Source organism: Hippocampus bargibanti, linkage group LG02 (assembly GCF_051943395.1).
Source record: "Hippocampus bargibanti isolate YZ-2025 linkage group LG02, ASM5194339v1, whole genome shotgun sequence".
In the NCBI taxonomy this organism is placed as follows: domain Eukaryota; kingdom Metazoa; phylum Chordata; class Actinopteri; order Syngnathiformes; family Syngnathidae; genus Hippocampus; species Hippocampus bargibanti.
The window spans coordinates 4,701,253-4,724,356 of NC_142735.1; the positions used below are offsets into that span (position 1 = coordinate 4,701,253).

The following is a 23,104-nucleotide window of genomic DNA, read 5'->3' on the forward strand; positions in this document are numbered from 1 at the left end:
TGTTGTGGTTTGGTATCATGCCACGTTCTGACTGAATTTTTTTTGCTGAGATCTTCACAGTTTTGACTCAACCTTCGGTTTTTAGAAGTGGATACGGCTCAAAAGACCCCCACCAACAGCAACAATTTAACCTGAAATTAAGCATTGGTATGAGCAAATGATCAACTGGATTTTTTGTTCAGAGTACAAATGCCAGACTACTTCATATTAAGGTTATAGTCAGCCAAGAGCATCAATAACTATCGGGTCTGTCTGTTTCTGCCTCAGTGGACTGCACATCACTGGACTGAGCCTCAATTTGACCATTCATAAAGTCGGGAAAAGCTTTCCCCCTATGCATATCCTTTGCTAATCTGAGCCAGGCCAGCCCCCGTGATGTCACAGATAGCCCCAGCTGCCCGTGCCATCTCGTGTCCCTTGGCGGTTCCTATGAAGTATGCCGGCCGTATAGAGAGAGGGAGATTAATCCTGCAGCTGCCCTGTTGTCGCTTACAGCATTGTGATCTGATAAGCGACTTATCGATGTTGCTGTAGCTTAAATTCAGGCGGTATTTATAGCCCCCCTGCATCTCTACCCCTCATTCACAAATGGCGAAGACAATGGTGCGTGTGCTGTTCATGTGAGGATTGGGATTCCTATGAATGGCTGCTCTGTCTACTGAAATATTAACCTACCATGAATGCATAATTCATAGGTCTTTCTTCAGTAGCGATTAGCAGATAAAAACATGATATTAGAGGCGTCTTGGGTTTGGATTACTCCAAAATGCCAATTGTTGTACTTGAAAATTCATATATACTGTATATCAGTGTGATGCACCCTTTGCCCTCCTGCAACTATCAGTATTGTCATTGAATGAAATGTTTGGCAGGCTTGTTCTTCACCCTTTCTGAAATTTGATTGATGAGCAAATTAGTTCTCCATCATATCAGATAGATTTGACTCTGGCTCAACATTAATTCTTGCTTCAAATGAATTATGTTACACCAGCAGTGGACGACACGTTCTAAAATGTGAAGACTAAGGCCCGTCAGTCTTCACAGTAGATCTTATTGTACTATGTAAAATTTGACCTGAATTGTACTTCACATTAGATTAATAGAGTAAAGTCTCGTTATATCGATATCGGATATATCGATAGTCCCGGTTATATCGATATTTTTCGGACTCCTTTGAATATCGATATAACGAGACTTCACTGTATATCACAATATTCTCAACGTATTTTGAGAATGGTCTTGGAATGAAAGCACTGACTGGTTCTGGCCGACCATGATTCTACCATTGTCATGGATACATTTGGTGCATTTCATTTTGCCTGCGTTGACGGCCTTGACCACAATCATTTTCCACCCCTACCGTTTTCCTAATTCTTACATACAGTACTTAAAAATATATTTGAGATTGTTTAGTACCTCTGGATAGTCCTCAAACTTGAAGACAACCACATTTTTTTCTAGACCCACGGGGCACCGTCTTTAACAGATATGACCCCTTGAGACTCTCTTTCCTCCCTGTTGCCTGTTGCCTGACACAAGCAATAATCCTCACATATGGCCTGAGTGCAAATCTATTACGACGCTGACTGGCATTGACCGCATTCTCCAGAGGCTTCCCCTCCAGAGCTGTTTCCACTTGCTTTTGAAGTCACACCAAGGCTTGTTTGGTTTGTTGTCACTTCTTTTGTCAAAATAGCCACCTTGCTTAGGTGCTTTACATTCTGTGGGAAGGCCGGTTTCCTTATTGATGAGATGTGGTAGAACTGCTGTTAATCTTATTAGTGCAGGAAAAAAAGTACACCTTGCAGTTGGACTCCAATAAAGGTAGCTCACACTGTGACCTTGGTGGCTTAGTACCTTATCCATACTGATTGGGATCCAAGGAAACGGCGTGGTGATTTCAGAGGGTGATTCTCTACCTTCATAAATCCCATATCACGCTTGAAGCTGACAAGAACCTATTCTAAACCAAGGACCTTCTTCAGCTCTAGTTTTTATCTGTCATGTGTTGATGTGTCAAGAATACATGCAGAAGAAGAGATCTGGTCGTTCTTAGCACACAGCTCTGAACTGCTCTTAAGAGTTTACAGTGCCCTCCCTAAGGCCCACTCCATGCACGATGCAGCATTAACTGACCACTTTGAGAAAAAAAAAATGACAGTTGGCAACTCACACCCACACTACCAATTGAGCCCAGTACATTCACCATAAATTTCAAAGCACAACATGCAGAAATCACAAAACTGATTTAAAAATATATATTTATATAATAGGAGTGGAAAAAATAATCTGGTTAGTTTATTTGGCATAGGCTACAGGCAACATTTATTGGATGTCTGTTAAATTAACCCAGTTTCATATTTTGCTTTTCATGAATTCAATAATATCAGTATTTTTCATATACAGTAAAGTCTCGTTATATCGATAGTACCGCTTATTACGATACTATTTCTCTGAACGCAAGGAGAAAATTACATGCGCGCAGGGTCGGATATATCGATAGTCAGGTTATATCGATATTTTTTCGGACTCCCGAGAATATCGATATAACGAGACTTTACTGTATTTTAATAGCTTTAAAAATGTTTTAAAATTAATATGGCCGCCCTGTTCATTAAACATATCACAAGCTAATTTTCACGTGTCCAAATGTTGGACTAGTCTGCACAGCTATACTGCATCTATAGTATCCATTCTGACAAAAATAAAGCTATATCATTTCAAGCCAATGCTCTTAAATGACCATGCCAAGTCTGATTCCACCCATCTCTTAGGGAGAGGCCGGACAGCCAGCAAAGACAACTCATTTTGGCCACTTGTATCCGAGATCTTTCGCTTACACCCATTAGGTTGAGACCATAGGTGAGGATTGGATCGTAGATCGCGTGGTCCCCATTCGGTGCCCAATCATCATATCATGTGATTGACTAGTTGTTTAACATGATATATAAGTAGAGTGTCATATGCAATGTGACATTTGTTTTTTTTTTGTCCCTGCAAACCTCTTGTGCGAAAGCAACAAGGTTGAAGGTGTACAAGGAGTGAAGCAGCAGCAGCAATGGCAGCTTCAACTGGTGCAATGCAGTACCTGGCAGCGGAACACAAAATCTGGAGCATCGAGGGCTCATTCACAATACACAGACCCAGCATCAATCACAGCCTTGGCGAGGTTTCCAACTAAAGCCTTTCGCTGCTCTCAGACGCCAGCTCGCTCATTTCATGTCTTTGTGGACAGTAACTCCGTGATCACTCAAACTTCACTTCAGATGCTATTGACTTAAAATCTCTGATTATTGACGTTATGCAAGTAGCTGTCTCTCAGCACTTCACTCATCAATGTCTTACAAAAAAATATGCTTCTTGAAATCTTTTTGGCTTCTTTAAAGCCCAAAGTCCTGATAATACTCTGTGATATGAATTACAGTACTCTATGAAACCCCATACTTGCATCGAGGAGTGTGCACAATAGAGATTTGAGAATGAGTTTTTCGTGCAGATTGTCACCCAAAACCTAGTCGTGGTATGGTTGAGTCAATAAATGGCGCTGGCCTTACCATTGGCTTAGAGTTCCAATTACTGCAGCAGACTGCTCGACGTGTATTTCTTCTGGTACAGCTTTGTTACAGCTTCAGCTCTTGTTAAAGAGCGATATAAATCAATGTTTATTGTATTGTATCCTGAATGTAGTCAGTAATCAAAAGGACTTGAGATTTTACAAAATCAAGCGACATTGGGTATTTCCTTCATATCCCTTCACAACTTTTCAAATTGCTATTCCAGTGGTTCTTAAACTGGGTTCGATCGAACCCTAGGGGTTTGGTGAGTCGGTCTCAGGGATTCGGTGGATCCTCCACCGCAGAGGTTCACCCCTCAGTCTCGTCTGCAGTTAGTGGGCACAGTCATTGAAAGACGGGTTCGGTGAATGAGCATATGAAACTGGTGGGGTTCGGTGCCCCCAAGATTAAGAACCACTGTGCTAGTCAGGAAGATACCGACAAAACTAAGGAGAAAGGATGAAATTTCCACGCCTGACGGTACAATAATGGATGACCTGTAGCGACAAGTGTTGCATGTGACATAAGAGGGTATTCCCGACTGCATTGAGCACGTTTCTTCTCTTAAGCCTAGGCGGCAACCTTCATTCTCCCTCCGTATTTCCCTCTGAGTCCTCACATGGTCTTTTGTCATCACGTCACTAATCCAATAAATCACCTGCACCGTTTGGACGTCTGGGCGGGCTCTTGTGTAATGGCGCTGGATAGCCGTCATGTATTTCCCCTGGTGACCGAAATGACGACAGAGGTGCGAGTTATTTTTAGCCCTAGAGATCATGGTGAGGCAAGTGGTGAGGGTGGTGGGAAAAGGAGCGCCTGCTTGTCACTCCTTGGCAATCCTCTCAATGTAGCCGAGAAAATCATTAAAATAACAAGAGGGGTAAAGTAAGATTCAGGGTTTGTATAACTCCGGGGATAAAGTGCAAGTGCTGAGGCAAGAATGACTTGGAAGTTTGCATGTTTCTCGCTTTCAATTTTAGCATGTCTTTGAGGACTTATTGAAGCTCTGCCTGCCCTTGTCCTTGCTACACCAAACACCACGTACACATACAGTCCACGGGATGTGGAGACAACAAAAACTCACAACACACTTTGTTGTGGACTTGACTTAAACTCAGAAATAGATGTTTCAGAACTCATTCTTAAACTGAAAACCACATTGTCGTGCACATTATTTCATCAAATTTTTCATTACTCTTCCCGCACAGATATTTTGAAATGAATTACGTTTGGATAAGGGGTTCCGTTCATTTAGAACAACTTTCAAACAAATCACAGCATTTTCTTCACACTCTCTCCAAACATAATCCTTCGTTTTAACATGCCTTGGTTTTAAGCCTTTAAAGTCTTGGTCTTTGTTTATCTCGTCTTGAGATCACGAGTTTAAATACGTTGTTCCGTCTGGTTCTGTTATGTCTTTCTTTTCCGTATTCTTGTTTGTTCTTCATGTTCTTCACTGTTCTTCATTTGAACTTTCATGTCGCATTCCATCAAAAGTTGTTTGCCAACTTGTTGAAAATTGTCTGTCAGCATTTAGCTCAGATCTGTCTGATCACCTGGGACATATGAAAAGTTAACATGTAGGTGTTGCAGTTCTCAGATTTGGTGTTTGGAACTTTGTACTGACCTTTCAAAATCAGAATCAGAATCATCTCTGTTGAACAAGTATGTAGACCACACACATAATTTGTCTCCGGTAACACACCCTGGTGTTATCAATAACAAGGAACTATGATAAATGAGAATGTGACAAATAAATATTGAAATACTTCCCGTAATGTCAGGATCCTGTTGGTTTTTGCCAACAGAGCTGCATCTCACTTTGAACCTTGTAGGGCAGGGGTGTCAGTCATTTTTTGCCGCGGGCCACATTGTAGTTATGGTTTCCTCTCGAGGGCCGTTATGAATTTGGGGAACCCATTAGAATGTTTAAATCCCTTTAAATATTACATATAAAGCACACAGCAAATTAATGAATAACTCGTTTTTAAATCAAGAATAATGACTTTTATTGTGGTTGACATCCAAAAATATGAAATTTTGGCTCAGATTTTAGCAATCATCATGGAATTTAACAAGTTTGATTTGCTTTCGCGGGCCGAAAAAAATGATGTGGCGGGCCGGAAAAAAAATTTAATGTATTATTATTATTCGAGTTACAAACAACGGTACATTTGAACATTTTTGTAGTAACATATGTAGTATTCTCTCCAGTTGTTATCTTTACAGAGCATATATTTTATAAAATGTTTATTTTTCAGTACTGACCAATGCAGATTACTTATACAAGCCTTAAACATACTCATATAAACCTTAAAAATACTTATATAAACTTTAAACATACATTCCATCCAAAATATAGCACTGAAACAACTTACGAACGACTTTTCGGAACGTATCTCGTTCGTAAGTTGGGGAGCGTCTGTACTTTTATATTCGTATTTTTTTATACACATACACATCCATCAGCAGGATCACTGTTTTTATTGTTTTTTGTGTGTCTCTTGTTTGACTCCTTTCACTATCTTTCTTTTTCCGATAAAGAAAAGATAAGAAATCCTTTATTTGTGTCACAATGAAGAAATTCCCAATTTTTACCCTGAACACATTTCTTATAGATCCTGTTTTGTCATTTCATCTTTCAGGCTATGAAAAGACGGAAAATGCTTCCGAAAAGACATCCTTAGCGGACCAAGAAGATGCCCGATTGATTTACCTTAACCAGGTGCAGTTTACAAAGTTTTGCAGCAACAGGGTCAGGTAAGAATGACCTCATATATATTTTTTCACGGTTAATGGGAAACAGAAATCCCTGGGAAAGAACATTTACACATCTTTGGCAGCAGCTTATTAGTGATTTGCAATTGATTACTAGCCATATACCTGCAATGGTCCACATTTTATAGTTGTACTTAATTAAATGTAAGGCCACTCTTGAAGTCTAAACTTATCCACAAGGATGTGAACAAACAATTATATTTTACACTGCTGATCACGTGACGATTGTGCCTTTTTAATGACTTTATTATATGCATACTAATGACTGGTTAGCTGGAAATCAGGACACGACTCCATAAAGTCAGCACTTTTCCAGTGTGACTGTCACTTCCTCTCTTAGGATTGCGCTGCTTTTAGCATTAAAGGTCAAGTGTGTCAGGTCAGGCCATCCCTTGTCAAGGAATATTACTGTTGGCATTCTCGCTGCACGAGTTCTACGCTTACGCACACATGCACACACAGAGTTGAGCAACCGTGAATGAAACAATCAGAAGGGTGCAACCATCAATGTATTAAGTTATTTGAGTGGTTGTTTGCGCTCTTTTGTCATTTAGTTGTTGTTGTCCATGAAATGTAATATGCTAAATGGACTGTGAAGAACAAAATGTGGACATTAACACATGACCTGGATTGTCTACAGTAAATTAACTGCATATTTGCCACATCATGGGTTAAGTCTAATGACTTCTTGTTTTTCTGCTTTAAATAAGTCTCCCCTTTGATTTGTTTGCCCATGAAGAAGTATATTCCAAACTGGTTTAGATCACCAAAAGATGGACACTACTGGTACGACCAGCTTGTCAATGTCAGGAAGCCTGTGTGTGCAGCTGTGTTTACCTTGGATCAAGTGGACAATGATACAATCTGATGCGGGAACAGAATTTTCACACTCGATGGTTGCCTAGAGACATCATGTGATAACGCGTGGCCCTCTTTTGTGTTCTATATTCACAATGTTTCTTTCACTCTAATAGCATATTGTTTATTTTTTTCTGAAACATTCTGGAAAGAGCTGTTTACCACATGATTTTCAAAGTGGATGTGGATTTCCTTTCATTTTATTTCACACAAGAAAAGAATATGCTGTAAATTTACTGTACGTAACGGTTGAGGAGTAGAAGACAGGTGTAACATTGCTCCATTGTGACACAAATGCATTTATTTTTTCACCCTATGCACAGTATATTTAAAAAATGTCACATCATTTGGCATTGATTCAGGTGCAATTGAACTGCAGGGATTTGGTGAAATGTAATAATGATAGAGGCGGAGGGAGGAAGCGGATCTGAGGGAACGAAAGGAAATAGAAGTTTGAAGAAGGTCAGATAGGTATGGGGGGCAAGGTTATCAATAGCTTTAAATGTATAAAGAAGAATTTTAAAGTTGATTCTATATTTGACCGGGAGCCAGTGGAGCTCTTGGAGGATGTTGTGATGTGGTGAAAGGATGAGGTTCTGGTGATGATCCGGGCTGAAGAATTCTGGACGAGTTGAAGTTTGTGGAGAAGTTTCTGAGGGACACCAAAGAGAAGTGAATTGCAATAGTCAATCCGGGAGGTGACTAGACTACGAACGAGGATAGCAGTGGTAATTGCTGAAGTAGGAAAAGCTGATTAAAGATTAAACATGAAATGACTTGGGCTTCGCCTGTAATTTATAGCGTGGTCAGTGTTTCCGCTTCTTTTTCAGAGGAGGAAGTTAGCTGGACAGTCATGAGAGATTGGACCACAGTGCTGCCTTGTCAGATCAAACAAAGAGTCAAACTGAGTGAAACAGTACCAAGGAGACAGTGTCCTCATGATCTTTTGGACAAAAAAAGTGTCATATTTGCAGATAAGAATAATCAAGCCGAGGAATGCCCCTGACCGAAAAAAAAGACACATTGTAGCAGTCCTTCCATCACGTCAATGTATTTTGCTGTATTTGTTTGGTCTGAAAATCTCGTGTTGCACCAAAAGCCGCCAGAAGAGGGCGACCAAGCTCCATGGAAGGAATTTATCAGCCTGTGGAAACGGGCTGATTAATTCCTAACAGGAGCTTGGACGCCATTTTCTGCCTCTTTTTGGGTGATACATTTCCCTCCAATGTTGCCTCAAAATGGCCCGGAATAAATTAGTTAATCGATTGCAAACATGTATGCCTTCCTCTTCAGAACTATCTCAACATATTCATAACTGGATGTGTAACAAGAAAGCGTATTCTCCGAATCTTAAGCCATTGTTTTGATTCTCCAGCATTGCAAGACGTCTTGGCGTGACGTCACAAACTGGGGGCGGGACTTTCTGAAAATGCCCAATTCACAGCTCAATTTTTTGCAGATTTTGGACACTGTCATTTTTATTGATGTTTTGCATTTGAGTAAAAATATCATACTGCGTGCTTTGGGTATTTTAGATGCTATAAAACGTTCTTCTGATGTCAGTTAGGAAACAAAAAACTGATGTCGGTTGTCCTTTAATTTTGTCGCCCTCTCGCTCACCTTGAAAGACTATACGGGGAAAATATGCGCAAGAACCATGATTCAAATGAATTAAACCAGATATGTGTTCCATCCATTTTAAAACAGTGAGAGTCCTTTGTGTGTGTGCGTGTGTGTGTGTGTGTGTGTGTGTGTGTGTGTGTGTGTGTGTGTGTGTGTGTGTGTGTGTGTGTGTGTGTGTGTGTGTGTGTGTGTGTGTAATCAAAAATGCCATGTTGTCTGTCACATGACCTTCAACAACCCAAATATCCGTGTCCTTATATGAATGAAGATCTCACCAGCCAATGCCAATCTGTCTTATTTTTGATTATACAATATACCTTGTGTTTTTCAATAATACTATTACATTTCATATGCACCTGTGGCTGTAAAAGCAAATCATGCCTCTGTGGAGTCGAGGAATGAGGTGATACTTCCCAACAACATCCAATGAACCCATGCCCACTTTCATTTCAAATGCATTTTTCATCTTGCTCTCATGTCCTTTTCTCTGATTTACAGTGATTTTTTTTTATTTTATTTAGAAGCTACTGTAATTTCTCAGTAAAGCAAAATACCCGTGGAATCAACGTTGGGCTGCGAGACGAGGGAAAAGTTCTGTCTGAAAGTGCCGAAAAGGCTTTTTTTTTATAAGTGTAGAACCCATCAGAGTAATTGATCCAAATCATTTATACCCTCATAGCTGATGAAAATGCATTCTATGACGAGTCAGCCAGCGAGTGCTAAAATGAAAAATGCTACCGAAATAGCAGCTCTCGCCTCATTTAGTGAAATCCTTTATTTGAATGTGTTTCTGTGGCACTTGTCGATGAAAGTATATTTTTTAGCACAGAAAACTGTTGCTTAGGGTAGTGTATCCATGTCCTCTCACACATTCGAGTGACAAAACCAAACATCAACAACTAATGATTTTGTTTGGTGTTGCTGTAGACGCTGATACATCCTGAGTTGAGTTGGAAAAAACACGGAATGGAGAAAATCGCTTTCATTTTGAATTTCATTTCATTTTCATTTTCACACATAATCTGTACAAAGAGGATCTCACAAGTACTTATCCAGAAATTCATGGGCATTGCAAGAAATATTCATCCATGCTAAGTCTCACAATTTGGTCGGCAGACTCTCGATTTTGACCACAATACTCACAATAATTTGTAAGGTAAAGCAAACAAAAATGTAAAAAACTAAATGAATTTTTATAGTAATTGAATATCTAAATACACAATTAAATAATTTGTTTTATTTTCTTCTAATTTACACTTTTGTAACTCTCATGTTATTTTAACACGCACCACAGAATTGCGAGTCTGAAAATCTCCTGATTTATGATTTCTGAAACTTAACATGTGTGAATATTGGACTTCAATTTTTTTTTTTTCCATCCAAAACAGACATAGATCTTTTTAACCACAAAAAAGTTCATTTTTCATAATTTCAATGCAGTGATGGAATTCTGCTTAGCATATGTAATTTTGATTGTGTTTATACCTAAATTAAAACAAATCAGTGTCCAGAAAATATAAAATATTTACTTGAACTAAGTTGCTTTTAAATCAATGATTCACTGTCATAATTTCCCTGAAAGTAAAACAAGAGGTGTGCATCACATTTAACGTATAACTCTAGTAACTGTGATATTTGTAAAATACCATTGACCTTTTGAGTACAGAAAAGTTCGAAATCACTTATAAATAGTTTGGATTGGATTTACCGTTATTAGTCTCGCAGTGTATAAATTTACATTTCACAGCAGCAAAGTTATGAAAGGAAGATGAAAGGAAAGAAAGAAGTAGAAGAATAAAATACATGAGCTGCTGGAAAGGCAGCCACTCTCGCGGCGCCATCTTGAAGTCAAAAGAACAAAAAAAACTGAACAAATAATATGATTTCTCTCTCTTTACAGCACGGCCAAATACAATGTCCTCACCTTCCTCCCAAGGTTCCTCTACTCACAATTCAGGAGGGCAGCCAACGCTTTTTTCCTCTTCATTGCACTCTTACAGGTAACATTTTTAATCAGCGGAATCACAGTGCTGCATGATACACTTTAGCTTCACTCGTAACAGGAAAACTATAATTTTTGTTCAAATTCTTGACTCTTCTTAGCTCCAATTTGTTCCTAATAGTATGTGAGTGATGGACTGTTAGAGACACCATTTCTAAAGGTCCTGTCTGTGAAAATACACTCATAAAGACACTGGCACTCACGCACGCACATGAACATTAAGCCGCCCGAGTTATGAATAATACATGCAATACGATGTTCCGTGAATAGGAAATTAATTTCTTTCCGAGGTAAACAATATTTATCTGTCATTACATTGAAAATACAATGGGCTACGATGTCCAGCATTGTCTCAATTGGCTATGTTACGATAATGTTCATGTTGCTTGGGACGGTGCTCTTTGCTCTGTTAGCCACACTGGTTAGTATTGATGTTTTCCTCCAATATTGGCCAGTCAAAGTAAAATAAATATATCCGTCTCTGAGATAAAAGAGCAAGAGTGAGAGGATTCTTCACCCTTTTCATTCCCACCGCCCGTATATCCCCCTCAAGAGCCTTCATTCTGTGACCTTGATGTTACTGCTTTAAAATCATCCGGCATATCTTCATTAGTTGACCGTTTGCTGGTGCAACCTTGAAGAAAAACATCTCTGAGGACATGTGTCACATTCATAGCAGCAAGTCTGTGTATCCTTGTTCGGCTAAAAATTAATTATTGAATGTGGGAACCTCAAAATAGAATCCCATTTGGTTCGAAGCGGAGGATTTACTGTATGTATGTGGAAGACAGTCACCCTTTGTTCAACACGGTAAAATAAGATCTCTCGAAGCTCCTCTTCCAAAGTCTTAGCGATACTATTTCTCCTTGAGAATCCTGATTTCTTGAGACATTTTCTTGACAGGTTTGAAAATAAATCTTTGTGATGCAGATTTATTTGAAAAATGAAAATTATATGTGTTCTTTTGGGATATACAGGGCAACGTATTTGTTATAAAGAAGATAAAAAACGAATATGACATATATGTGCACAATTGATCAGGTCCTCGCATTTATATTTTCATTAAAGTCCACATTCATCTCTATGGATGTAAAGCTGAGTCAATTTTGCTCCTTTTTTATTGTTGTGTTTTACAGGAAAATTCAAAGAAAGCTATCAGAACAGTCTTTAAATCGACTCTACATTCAATTTGTTGGTTTTACATTCCATTCCAAGATTCTATTCAAGCTTTGTGGACAATAGCAAAGAAAAATTAAATATAAAACTAATGAACTCATTCACTGCCATTCACAAATTTATTCGGGAATTGAAAATATGACGTAGAGCGCCATTCCCGAATTGGTTCGGGTTTTGTTTGTTTTTGCTTGGGTGCCGATAAAGCGCTGGCCAGACGTCTGTCAATGATTTTTTTTTCCCTTCCACAAGGGGCAGCATTTCCCTTTTTTCCCATGTTCCAGCTTCAACTGTTGTTAAGGCGCTATATAAACCAATAGAGTATGTACTGTATGTATTGCATTGTATTTTGGACAGCCACCCTCATTTCAACCTCATATAACTCCAGACCCATATAATTTAGGAATTAACTGTTTTTTTTTAATAAAAAAAGAGAGTGTTGAATTGAATGTTTGTGTAGTTCTAAAACTCAATATTCTGTGAGTCCTGGAATTTGAGTCACAATGACAAAAACCCTGGCACAGTAGTGAACATATTTTTGCACGTCTGGCAGTGAATAAATTGATTAAACATGGAAAATAAAGTGATTAGTTCAAAATTAATTGCTTGACAGCATGACCAAAATAACCTGCTCATGTAATTGACTGTTTCGTGTGTCTTTTTTTTCTTCATCTCCATCCCAGCAAATTCCAGATGTATCTCCGACTGGCCGCTGGACAACGCTGGTTCCACTGCTTTTTATTCTGGTTGTGGCTGCTGTTAAGGAGGTCATTGAGGATCTGGTGAGAACAACCTGACATATGTGTACCATATTTCAAAGGAGCCTCATCGACATCTTGTTCTTTTTGAGATGAGCAATTCCCTACAGGAGGCGTTCAGATCATATCACATGATCCCTGCTGAATGCATGCAAACTTACTTAGGAACACGTATAGTGTGTACATACGCAAGCACACACTCATTTCATTGAACATCTGTGCCTGCCTCGTTACCCATTGGACTAATTAACCAATATATTCTATGCACGAAGGCAGTCAGCACAAACCAAATACTGCAGCCATTTGCCCTTTTGCTTCTTTAAAGTATTTCAGTGCATTTGTTTATTCTACTCAAAATGAACATGACATATGCTTGATCCACTTTGGGGAAATGTGTAGATTTACTGTTCTGTTTTGAATATGCATTTCTGAACTTCCCTATGTCAGTGTTGGAATGAGCAGATTCATGATGTCAACGGGAGTTGCCATGGTTGAGGTATGCGTCAATATACATTGATATACAATAGATGCTGCCTATCCCCTTTTAGACAGCAAATGAGTAGAGAGAGAATCTCTGCTGGTTGTAACCAAGGAACATTTTCTACTTTGCCGCAAGTAACAACTAATCCCCAGTCTTTCCACGCGATCTACAGTACAGTATTCCCAATGGGCTAATTAATTCTTCTACCAGTCCCTCTTCTATACAAAATATATAATTTCCTTCACAATATTTAGTTTGGGTAAAGTGTGAACTCAATGCGTCAGACTAGATTGCAGTGGTGCTGCGAGATAATCCTCGATAAATGTCCCACTGGTCAGCTACTCTATACTGTCCGATTAAATCTCGTACTGAAGACACGGGCGCAGCACTTTCTCTCCACCTTCTCTTGTGTGGGGAAAAGCATGGCAATGAAGTCTTCTTGATTCCCGTCTTTGAAAATAAAGGTCACCTGGGCTCTCTTCCCTTGTGTGTTCACACCTCATGAGTTTACCTGAAGGGGACTGCTGGGCTGAGCCACGACATTAGCCTGCTTCTTATGTTTACTGTGTTGGGGGAGAAATGGCCTTTCTCTTCCTTTGCATTTTCGTTAATTCTGGATGATGAGGATGTTTGGTGATCCAAATATAGGCTAGAGACTGTAATGTTTCTTCAAAGCTTTTTAATTGTAGAATATTGGCTTGTATTATATTGGATTTACCTTTATTGGTCTCGCAGTGGCTTTATTGAATGTTGCGGTGCCGATGACCATTTTGTGTTTGGGAGCCTTTTACTGAGCGAGTTGCTTCTTCTATAGCCACAAAGGGACATAAGCCTTCTTGTGCCGGTCCCAAGCGCGGATAAATACAGAGGGTTATGTCAGGAAGGGCATCCGACGTCCAAGCATGGCCAAAACAAATATGGGGATCAAACCTCTGAAGATGGCGGATACTGATTCACTGTGGCGACCCCTCGAAGGGAAAAGCCGAAAGGAAAAGAAGAAAAGGAGTCTCGCAGTGGATATATTTACATTTCACAGCAGCAAAGTTATGAAAGGAAAAAAAAAATACATGAGCTGCTGGAAAGGCAGCCACTCTCGATGCATTTTCGGTACCCTCTTTGTTACATGAGTCAGTTCTCAATGAAAGAGGAGATGATCAAAGCGTCCTTTTCACCAGTGGATTAGGGTCGTCATGGTGGAATGTGCACGTCGACTACAAGCTAAATGTTGAAAGCAAAGACAAAGCTGTAGCATCTATTGACGAAAAGAGATTGTCTCACATCTTCTGTCCCACGTAAATCCGCTTCAATTCCAAGCTGCGACAGTTCCACGCTCTGCGCTGACGCTTCTTTCCAAGCACCGGTGATTTACAGACAATGGCTGCGGATCATGAGTGCAAAGGTGCCCCGACACGCACAACATATTTATATAATCAGAAGGGCGGTACTGAAACTTAAGGTGTGACATCAGAACTTCCGTTTTCTCTGATCTGATTCTTAGCTTTTCACTGTCGTAACTAGCCAGTTACGACAATCTGTGTGTCCCCACAAGGTCTTCAGTAGTGAGTGTATCAATTTTAACCGATGATTGCTTCAAGGGCAGTCTATGCCACTCAAATTTAGGGAGAATTTAAAGTCTCAATCAGCCTGCCATGCATAATTAGGGAATGTGGGAGGATCCTGAGAAAACCCACGCTGTCACGATGTTTGGGCCCCGCCCTCAGTTGCACAGGTGTTGGGCCTCCTCATCATTGGCAGTTAAAAGGACTCCCGGCACGACCATTCCGTGTTGGGTCATTGAATGTGTTTTCTGCACCCTGTCAGGTTAATTTCTTCTTGGCAGATTTTTACTCATGTTTTTCTTTGATACTTTGTACTTTACTCTTCGGATGACTTTGATGTGTTAGATTTTGTTCCTGCTGACTTTATTTTCATACAATTTGTCAAATACATCCTGCAGCTCCCTCCTGCCTGCTTTTTTGGGATCCACAACCACAACCATCACCACCTTGCAAACCGTGATACACGCAGGCCCGGTGAGAACATGCAAAATCCATATAGGGAGGCTAGAGGTTAAAAAAACGATGACGACATTGCTAACATTTTTTTTCTCTATAGTCCTGATGAAAAATTGAACATTACTTCCTGGAACAGGACCTATTCAATCAAAGAATCAACAAGCGTTTCTTTTTCCATTAATGGAGCCAGCCAACAGCCAAATCTTGATAGATTTGACAACTGAGATGATGCTTAAAATGGTTGGTTGCATTCTGCAGACGAGGTCTGATAATAATCCACTGAATTCTGAACCCCCCCAAAATATGTACAGTATTGTTTTAACTCATTTACCGCCATTCCCGAATGTTTTCGGGTTTTGGTTTTTCTTGCGCAGGCTGCCGATAAAGCGCTGGTGAGACCTCTGGCGATGTTTTTCCCTTTCACGAGGGGGCAGCATTTGCCTTTTGTACAGCCGCCCCAACTTGGACCTCATATTACTCCAGACCCATATAATTTAGGAATTAACTGTTTTTCTTTTTATGAAAGAAGAGAGTCTAAGGTTTCTAACACTGTATTGAATGTTTCTGTAGTCCTAAAACTCAATATTCAATGAGTCCTGGAATTTGAGTGACAATGATAAAAACATTGGCACTGCAGTGGACACATTTTTGCATGTCTGGCACTGAATGAGTTAAAAGTGTGCAAAATGTGGAAAGCCCACTTTAATTGGGAGAACTGTACGGTCGAAGGAGAATAAGTCTTGATTTGTTGTTTGATATTGAAGAAAATAATTATGTGTTCCTTTTGATTCAATGTGACCAGTGATAAATGCCCTGGTACTAAGTCAGCTCACCATGTCACCACAAGTGATTGACAATTTCTCCAGGAACAAAACTCCCATAAACTATTTCTCGTACTTGGGTAGTCAGGGTTCCAAGGCAGCTGATAGAGAATAGACAGGATAGAAGTTATCATATTTAAAAGTCCCATGCTTAGTTGGCCGCAGAACTCAAGGCCCACAACGGAAGCACAACACACTTGGGGTCAATCTGAGGTGAACAGACACAGCCTGTTAAAGGACAACCGACGTCTCCGGACAAGTTGTGTCCATAATTTGTAAAATGGCTTCAAATGACTTCTACTGGGCGTATTTTGATAAGATTCCACCGCATATAGCTATATTTTACGTCTTAAGACTCGCGCTGAACATTCAGGAAGTCTTGTTTTTGAGTTGGTGACGAGTCCGTACGTGACGTCAGAAAAGGACCGCCTCCTCACCGTAAAAAAGACGCATTGTAGCGTCTTTCCATCATATCAATGTATTTTGCTGTACTGTTTTTTTTTTAAACCATGTCTTACACCCAAAAGCCGCCAGCAGAGGGAGGCAAACTCCATGGAAAGATAGTATCAGCCTGTGGAAACGAGCTGATTCATTCCTCACTGGAGCTGGTCGCCGTTTTTCTGCCTCTTCTTTGGTGAGACATTCCCACCCGCCCGTTTGCCTCAAAATGGCCCAAATAAATTCTTTAATCGATTGCAAACATGTATGCTTTGCTCATCAGGACTATTTGAATCATATTCATAACTGAATGTGTAACAAGAAAGCATATTCCCCGAATCTGAGCCATTTTTTGATTCACAAGCAATGCAAGACGTCTTGGCGTGACGTCACATAAGAGACTTTCTGAAAATGCCCAATTCGCAGCTCATTTTTTTGCAGACTTTGGACACTTTAAGTCATTTTTATTGGTGTTTTGCATTTGACTAAAAATATCATACTGCATGTTTTGGGTATTTTAGATGCTATAAAACGTTTTTCTGGTGTCAGTTAAAAACCAAAAAAGTGACATCGGTTGTCCTTTAAACTGTCATATTCATTTAGGAGCTCTGGCCTTGGACTCAGTAAACTCCTTCACAGGACATAATTTAGGACTTGGTAAACTCCTTCACAGGAAGACCACATTAGCCAGGTTACAAATTTATCAGTTCATGAAAAGGACAACCTATTCAAATGTCTATGTTATGTCGTTTTATAGTTGTTGGTGTTGGGACGTCCAAGGCCGTGGTATTCAAATCAAGAAGACTATGTTTTACTAATGTATGACTTAAATGTGCATATACTCTCAATAAATAGCTTGGCAGAGGGCTGCAGAAGTTGGCTGTCGGTCATGAATGGCTGTGTTCACAGTGTCCGACTGAACAGCTCTGACAGCAGCACAGCCGATACCTTGTGGGTCAATATCTGTGCTATACTGTATCTAGCTCTGTGGACACTGAATTATTATATCCCGCAGTCTCCACTTTGCTGCAGTGCTGAGTTTTTGCCACCTTGTCTCATGTCAGATAAAATTCATTTCCTCATTTAGGTCAAAAGAATAAATACAGGAAGTGCTGCTTCATTTCCTGCGTTTTCGTTACCTTTGTTGTTCTCCTTTCATGCGGCGTTGTCACAAAGTATGGGTTATAAATGCAGCTCTGATCTGACATGTCTGATTTGTGTCACAGGGAAAAAAATGGTTGAATGAAATTAGCTATCAGCTCTTGCACACGGGATGATGGATGAGCTCTCGTGTAGCACTGAAAACTTTTCCCCGTCTCTGCAGCAGTCGCAAGGTTTTCATTACACACAAGAATGCGTTGAGAGATGCACAAAGTGATCCAACCAGAGCTTGAAAAGCGAGTGCATGGGAATGCACTAATTAGCGTTTAATTGGATTTGCACTGGAGTAAATTGGAGCAAGCTAAAGAATGTAAACATTTCTTCTTGTGGGGGGGTCTTGAGCGGATACGTCCACGCCTTTCTTATCAGGACCAGCACACTGTCGCTGGATGCCACTTGACAAGACCTTAAACATCACAACACTGTTGACAGCGTGAGTGTCTAGTAGGACGCAAGGGCAAACAATAGTGCTGATTTGCATTCAGACACACAACCGTCCTGTATGTCTTTGAAATAGAAAATCTCCTCCATGCCTGTATGACTCGTCTTAGAAGTTTATCGCGCAGAAATAATTGCTTGATTGAGTGATACTTTTCCACTCTATTCCTGTAGCTAGGTACTACTACACATTATATGATTTTTTTTCATCACTATTTCCTCTGCTGGCTCTACCATCCTTGGTCCCAATATATGCAGATCTGGACACATTTTCTTCAAGGCTCCACCTACTGAGTTTTTTTTTTTTTTTGTGAACACCAAACAACACTTATCCTCCAAACTCCTCACTAGTTTTGTGTTGGATGAAAGTAATATTAACTCATTGTAATATTGAGAGTCTATGGACATTGTCACTGCCTGGTAGAAATCTCATATGTCCAAATTTGGTCAATTTTGTACTTTTCACAAATCGAGATTATTAGTCAATCCTTAGGTGTTCTCTTGTTTTTTTTAGCAATGTGTTTGCTTTCAACATTTAGCTTGTAGCAGACGTGCACATTTCACTGTGACGTCCCTGAGCCACTGGTGAAAATGACACTTTGATCCTCTCCTCTTTCATCTAGAACTGCTTTATGTAACAAAGAGGCTACAGAAAGTACTTAAGATTCAATGACTATCGGTATTATTTGTGTTGTGTCACATTATTTGTTTTGTTTTTTACTTCAATATGAGTGACTGCCATTACAGCAGCGCCCGTATTTTGTTTTTGTTTTGCTGCTGTGAAATGTACATTTCTCCATTGTGAGGCAAATAAAGGCTCATCTCTACGTTAAGCTTCCCCAAATAGTGATTATGTCAGGTCACACAATGTTTGACAATGGAAGCGAATGCCCGCCTAAATAAGTTTCGACATTGTATCATATTGCGATGTTTAGGTTGTGATTTAAATGTTTGAATGAGTGCAGTTCGGCACTGCGTTGCATTAAGTCACCTTGGTTTTTTCGAACCTCTCAAAACACTCTGCTATTGTCTTTCAAATATGATTCATCTTGTAATTCTCTATTTGCGTAATCATCATTTCGTTTTCGACTTTCATTTTAGAAACGTCACAATGCCGACAGTGTTGTCAACAAAAAAGAATGTCAAGGTACCGAAAACTCATTGATGCTCTTTTTGTCAGGCAACAGTTTAAAGATGTCAACTCATTGTGACTTCCTCTTTCTCTCTCTTGCTTTTGTACTTCCTTTTCATGTATCATCACAGTGTTACGAAATGGCGCCTGGGAAATTGTGCATTGGGAGAAGGTACGTAATAAATAATATGAACTTTAATGTTAATGGTGCCTTTCAGTCCAAATCCTAAAAAGCCAACACATCTTAGTCACGCTAGTTTTGCTTTGATTGGGGAACATTGGCATATGTCCACACAAAGCACAGCAGCTAATGAGTCCAATAATTTCATGAGATCTTTCATCAAAGGCAAAGTAGAGAAAGGAGTCTATCATTGTTTTTATGTGTTCCTGAAACATAAAGCCATTAGAAAAAAAAACAATTACTGTCAGTCTTTTTAACGACTTCATTTGTAATCACACATTACCAGTTAAACAGTGCACAATGCCACATTTCATTTCTCTCTTTTTAATCTGTTTTGGAATATTAATATACCAATATATGATTGTTTATTTACTCATGTAGTAGAAAACATAACATGCGGGTTTATAATCATAATACATATTCCTGGCCAGTGCTGACAGAAATGACAGTGTTGCTATGTGATACGAAATTTCTCTACTTATTACACCATATTCATGCACACTGTAATATCAACTCATTTCCATGCTGTTCCTATAGTACAGGGTGACCCAAAAGAAACGGGCCACAACTCAAATCAGGCCCGTTTCTTAGTGTTTGTTCCAATGAAATGAAACTTTGGCCATAACTAGTATATTACAGTAAAGTCTCGTTATATCGATATCGGATATAGCGATAGTCCCGGTTATATCGATACTATTTCTATGCACGCACGGAGAAAATTACATGCAAACAGGGTCGGATATATCGATAGTCCCGGTTATATCGATATTTTTTCGGACTCCCTTGAATATCGATATGATCAGACTTTACTGTATATCCAAAACATCACATCGAAACACTCGAGTCTTTGGCCTTTTTGTCTCCATTCTACAGCACATGTTCTAGATGGCCTCCATTTAGCTCCATGCATTTCTTGAGGCGCAGCACCAAGTTGTCCATGACGTTCTTCCAGACTGAATTGGTCCATCTGCCCGTCACTCATGAGCAGATTCTGGGTCCAGCAAGACGGAGCAAGTTCTCACACCTCAAATTTGTCCCGAGATTGGCTGAAAGAGAACTTCGGAGGATGAGTGATCAGTCTCAAGACTGATTTAGAGTGGGCAACCCATAGCACGGACCTAAACCCCCAGATTTCTTTCTTTGGTGCTACTTTAAGGACAGAGTCTACACTGGGAAACCCAGAACCATCACGGAACTCAAGAAACAACTTTGTGCCGCGCCTCAAGAAATGCATGGAGCTAGATGGAGGCCATCTGGAACATATGCTGTACAACGGAGAAAAAAAAGGCCGGGGACCCTTGTGTTTTGATGTGATGTTTTGAATATAATAAACTAGTTATGACCAAAGTTTTATTTTAGACACTAAACACTAAGAAACTAATTAGAGTTGGGGCCTGTTTTTTGGGTCACGCTGTAGTCGCCTTTTTTCTCAACATAAGGGCTATCTTTGTCAGATATGACTCCTTGCCCCTAGCTGCATTTGATTATGTTATGATATATTCGTTTTTGCCGTATAGTCGTTCACTGTATTTCTTTTCATCATTGTATAACACGGTCACAGTCCTCTACATTGTGTGCACCAGAATGACACGTCTGTTTTCACAGGTAGAGATGGCCGATGTTATTAAAGTAAATATAGGTGATTTCGTGCCTGCAGACGCTGTGGTTTTATCATGCAGGTATCAAGAGTCCACTCTGGGAACTGTCTACTTGGGATCATTTCCATCCTCTGTCCCCTGCTGCCTTAAAACTCTTTTATCTTCAGCCTAAAGCTCTGATGGTTTACCAGCATGGAATTAGCATGCTATCTTTTGGCTCAAACTGAGGCTACATTTCAACAGCCACGCATTCTTAAGCCCATATCTCATTGAGCGGTGAAGATTTGCAAGTGTGTGCACATTGCAAAATGCTGTTGTTGTTGTTTCTTTTTTGGGGGTTCTCACTCTCAGGATTCATTTAATGTTGCAAACTGTTTTTGAACACGTTCAAAAAATCTTTGCGACATGAATAAAAGTTACAGTCGTTTATATCTGCCAACTACTCCGGTTTTGTCGTAAAAAACTACGGTTTTCATTATCCCATTCCAGGTTACGGGTTAATAATTAAAATTACGGTTTCCAATAAAAACAATAAATCCAAAATTGTCAAAATAGTAAATAATGTACTCAAAGTTAATTCAAAACACGTGAACATGCGATCGTCACAGTGCTAGCTGTTAGCTTCCTTTACATGAATTGTGCTTGCGTGTGGTACGGCGATGAGAAGGTTTCTTCAGCCGTCATCTGTACAAAAGTGAAGGTTTCGGACGTTTCGCCTCCTATCCAAGAGGCTTCGTCAGCGAACTAAAGTCTGACTGGTCGTATCGGCCCCATATATATATATCCCTAATGTCCAGGCCTGGTGGCGCCGGACACAGCTATGATAGGTCCCTACTCTCAGGTTGGGGGGGGGCGCGGGACCCCCCCCCCTGTGGCCCCACTGATTGTTCCTACATTCCTGACTAACGATTGGCCTATTACACCCACTCCCCCCGGTATCACCTCATCAGCATAACGACCCTCATCAGCATTGCGGAAGTTGCCTAACCTGTTTTGCCTGAGCAGGCTATTGTATGAACGATCCAAATTGAACCTCACACCACCAGACCGGTTTAATGAAGGATTTTGTTGTTTTATAAGAATCGCCTCTTTCACCCCCCTTTCAAACCATCTATGTTCTTTCGCTAAGATTTTAACCTCATTGTCGTCAAATGAGTGGTTGCTAGCTTTTAGGTGCAAATGTACTGCCGATTGAGGCCCACTAGTATTATCCCTGCGATGTTGATAAAGTCTTTTTTTGAGAATTTGTTGAGTCTCCCCAATGTACTGCTCTTTACAATTTTCATTCTTACAATGTATGGAATAAACTACATTACTTTGTTTTTCATTTGGTAGCCTATCTTTTGGATGCACTAATTTTTGCCTTAACGTGTTTATCGGTTTGAAATAAGTAGGAATTTTATGTTGCCAAAGGACTCTTTGTAATTTTTCAGAAACTCCTGCAATGTACGGTACTGCTACTCCTCTCCTTTTAGAATCTTGAGAATTATTGGTTTCGTTCGCTATTCTTTCTTTCTGACATTTGTTGAATGACCACTGAGGGTACCCACAGTTAGTGAGTGCTCTCCTGATATGTTTTGACTCCTTTTCTCTACCTTCAGTGCTAGTTGGTATTAGTTTAGCCCTATGCTGGAGGGTTCTGATAACTCCTAGTTTATGTTGTAAAGGGTGGTTAGAGTCAAAAAGTAAGTATTGGTCAGTGTGCGTAGCCTTCCTAAAGACTTCTGTTTTTAGCGCTCTGTCCTCTTTTATAAGAGTGGTACGGGTCTTTCCTGGAATCCAGAGTGAGAGCTCATTCGTGGAATCGAGACTCAGGAGTTAACGTTGTTTTTATCATTGTCGTGTAATGGCATCTGCCGGAGAAAAATCAACAAAAAGTGTGAAAAGTAAAAGAAAACTACAGTCATTTTGCGGGGAATACTCCCAAACATTTCCAGGAGTTAGACTTCGCTCAAGAAAAGGTAAAAATGACGCAAGTTTGAATTTGATACCTCGCTAAAAGCTCCTCTTATAAATGTTTACAATTCCCATATAAAAGTTGCAGTATGTTGTACTGTTATTTGAAATGATAAAAAAACCCACTAACAAGCGGA

At 39.9% G+C, this 23,104-nt stretch overlaps 1 protein-coding gene across 1 annotated transcript in view; it reads left to right on the plus strand.

The window, feature by feature from the left end:
• Positions 1-23,104, plus strand: part of atp8a1 (ATPase phospholipid transporting 8A1) — a 131,232-nt gene that overhangs the window by 6,797 nt on the left and 101,331 nt on the right. Inside the window, exons 2-6 of the mRNA XM_089021591.1 lie at positions 6,200-6,314; positions 10,714-10,813; positions 12,672-12,770; positions 19,202-19,247; positions 19,364-19,404. Coding sequence (XP_088877717.1) covers positions 6,200-6,314; positions 10,714-10,813; positions 12,672-12,770; positions 19,202-19,247; positions 19,364-19,404 — 401 coding nt within the window. The remainder of the gene's footprint in view (positions 1-6,199; positions 6,315-10,713; positions 10,814-12,671; positions 12,771-19,201; positions 19,248-19,363; positions 19,405-23,104) is intronic.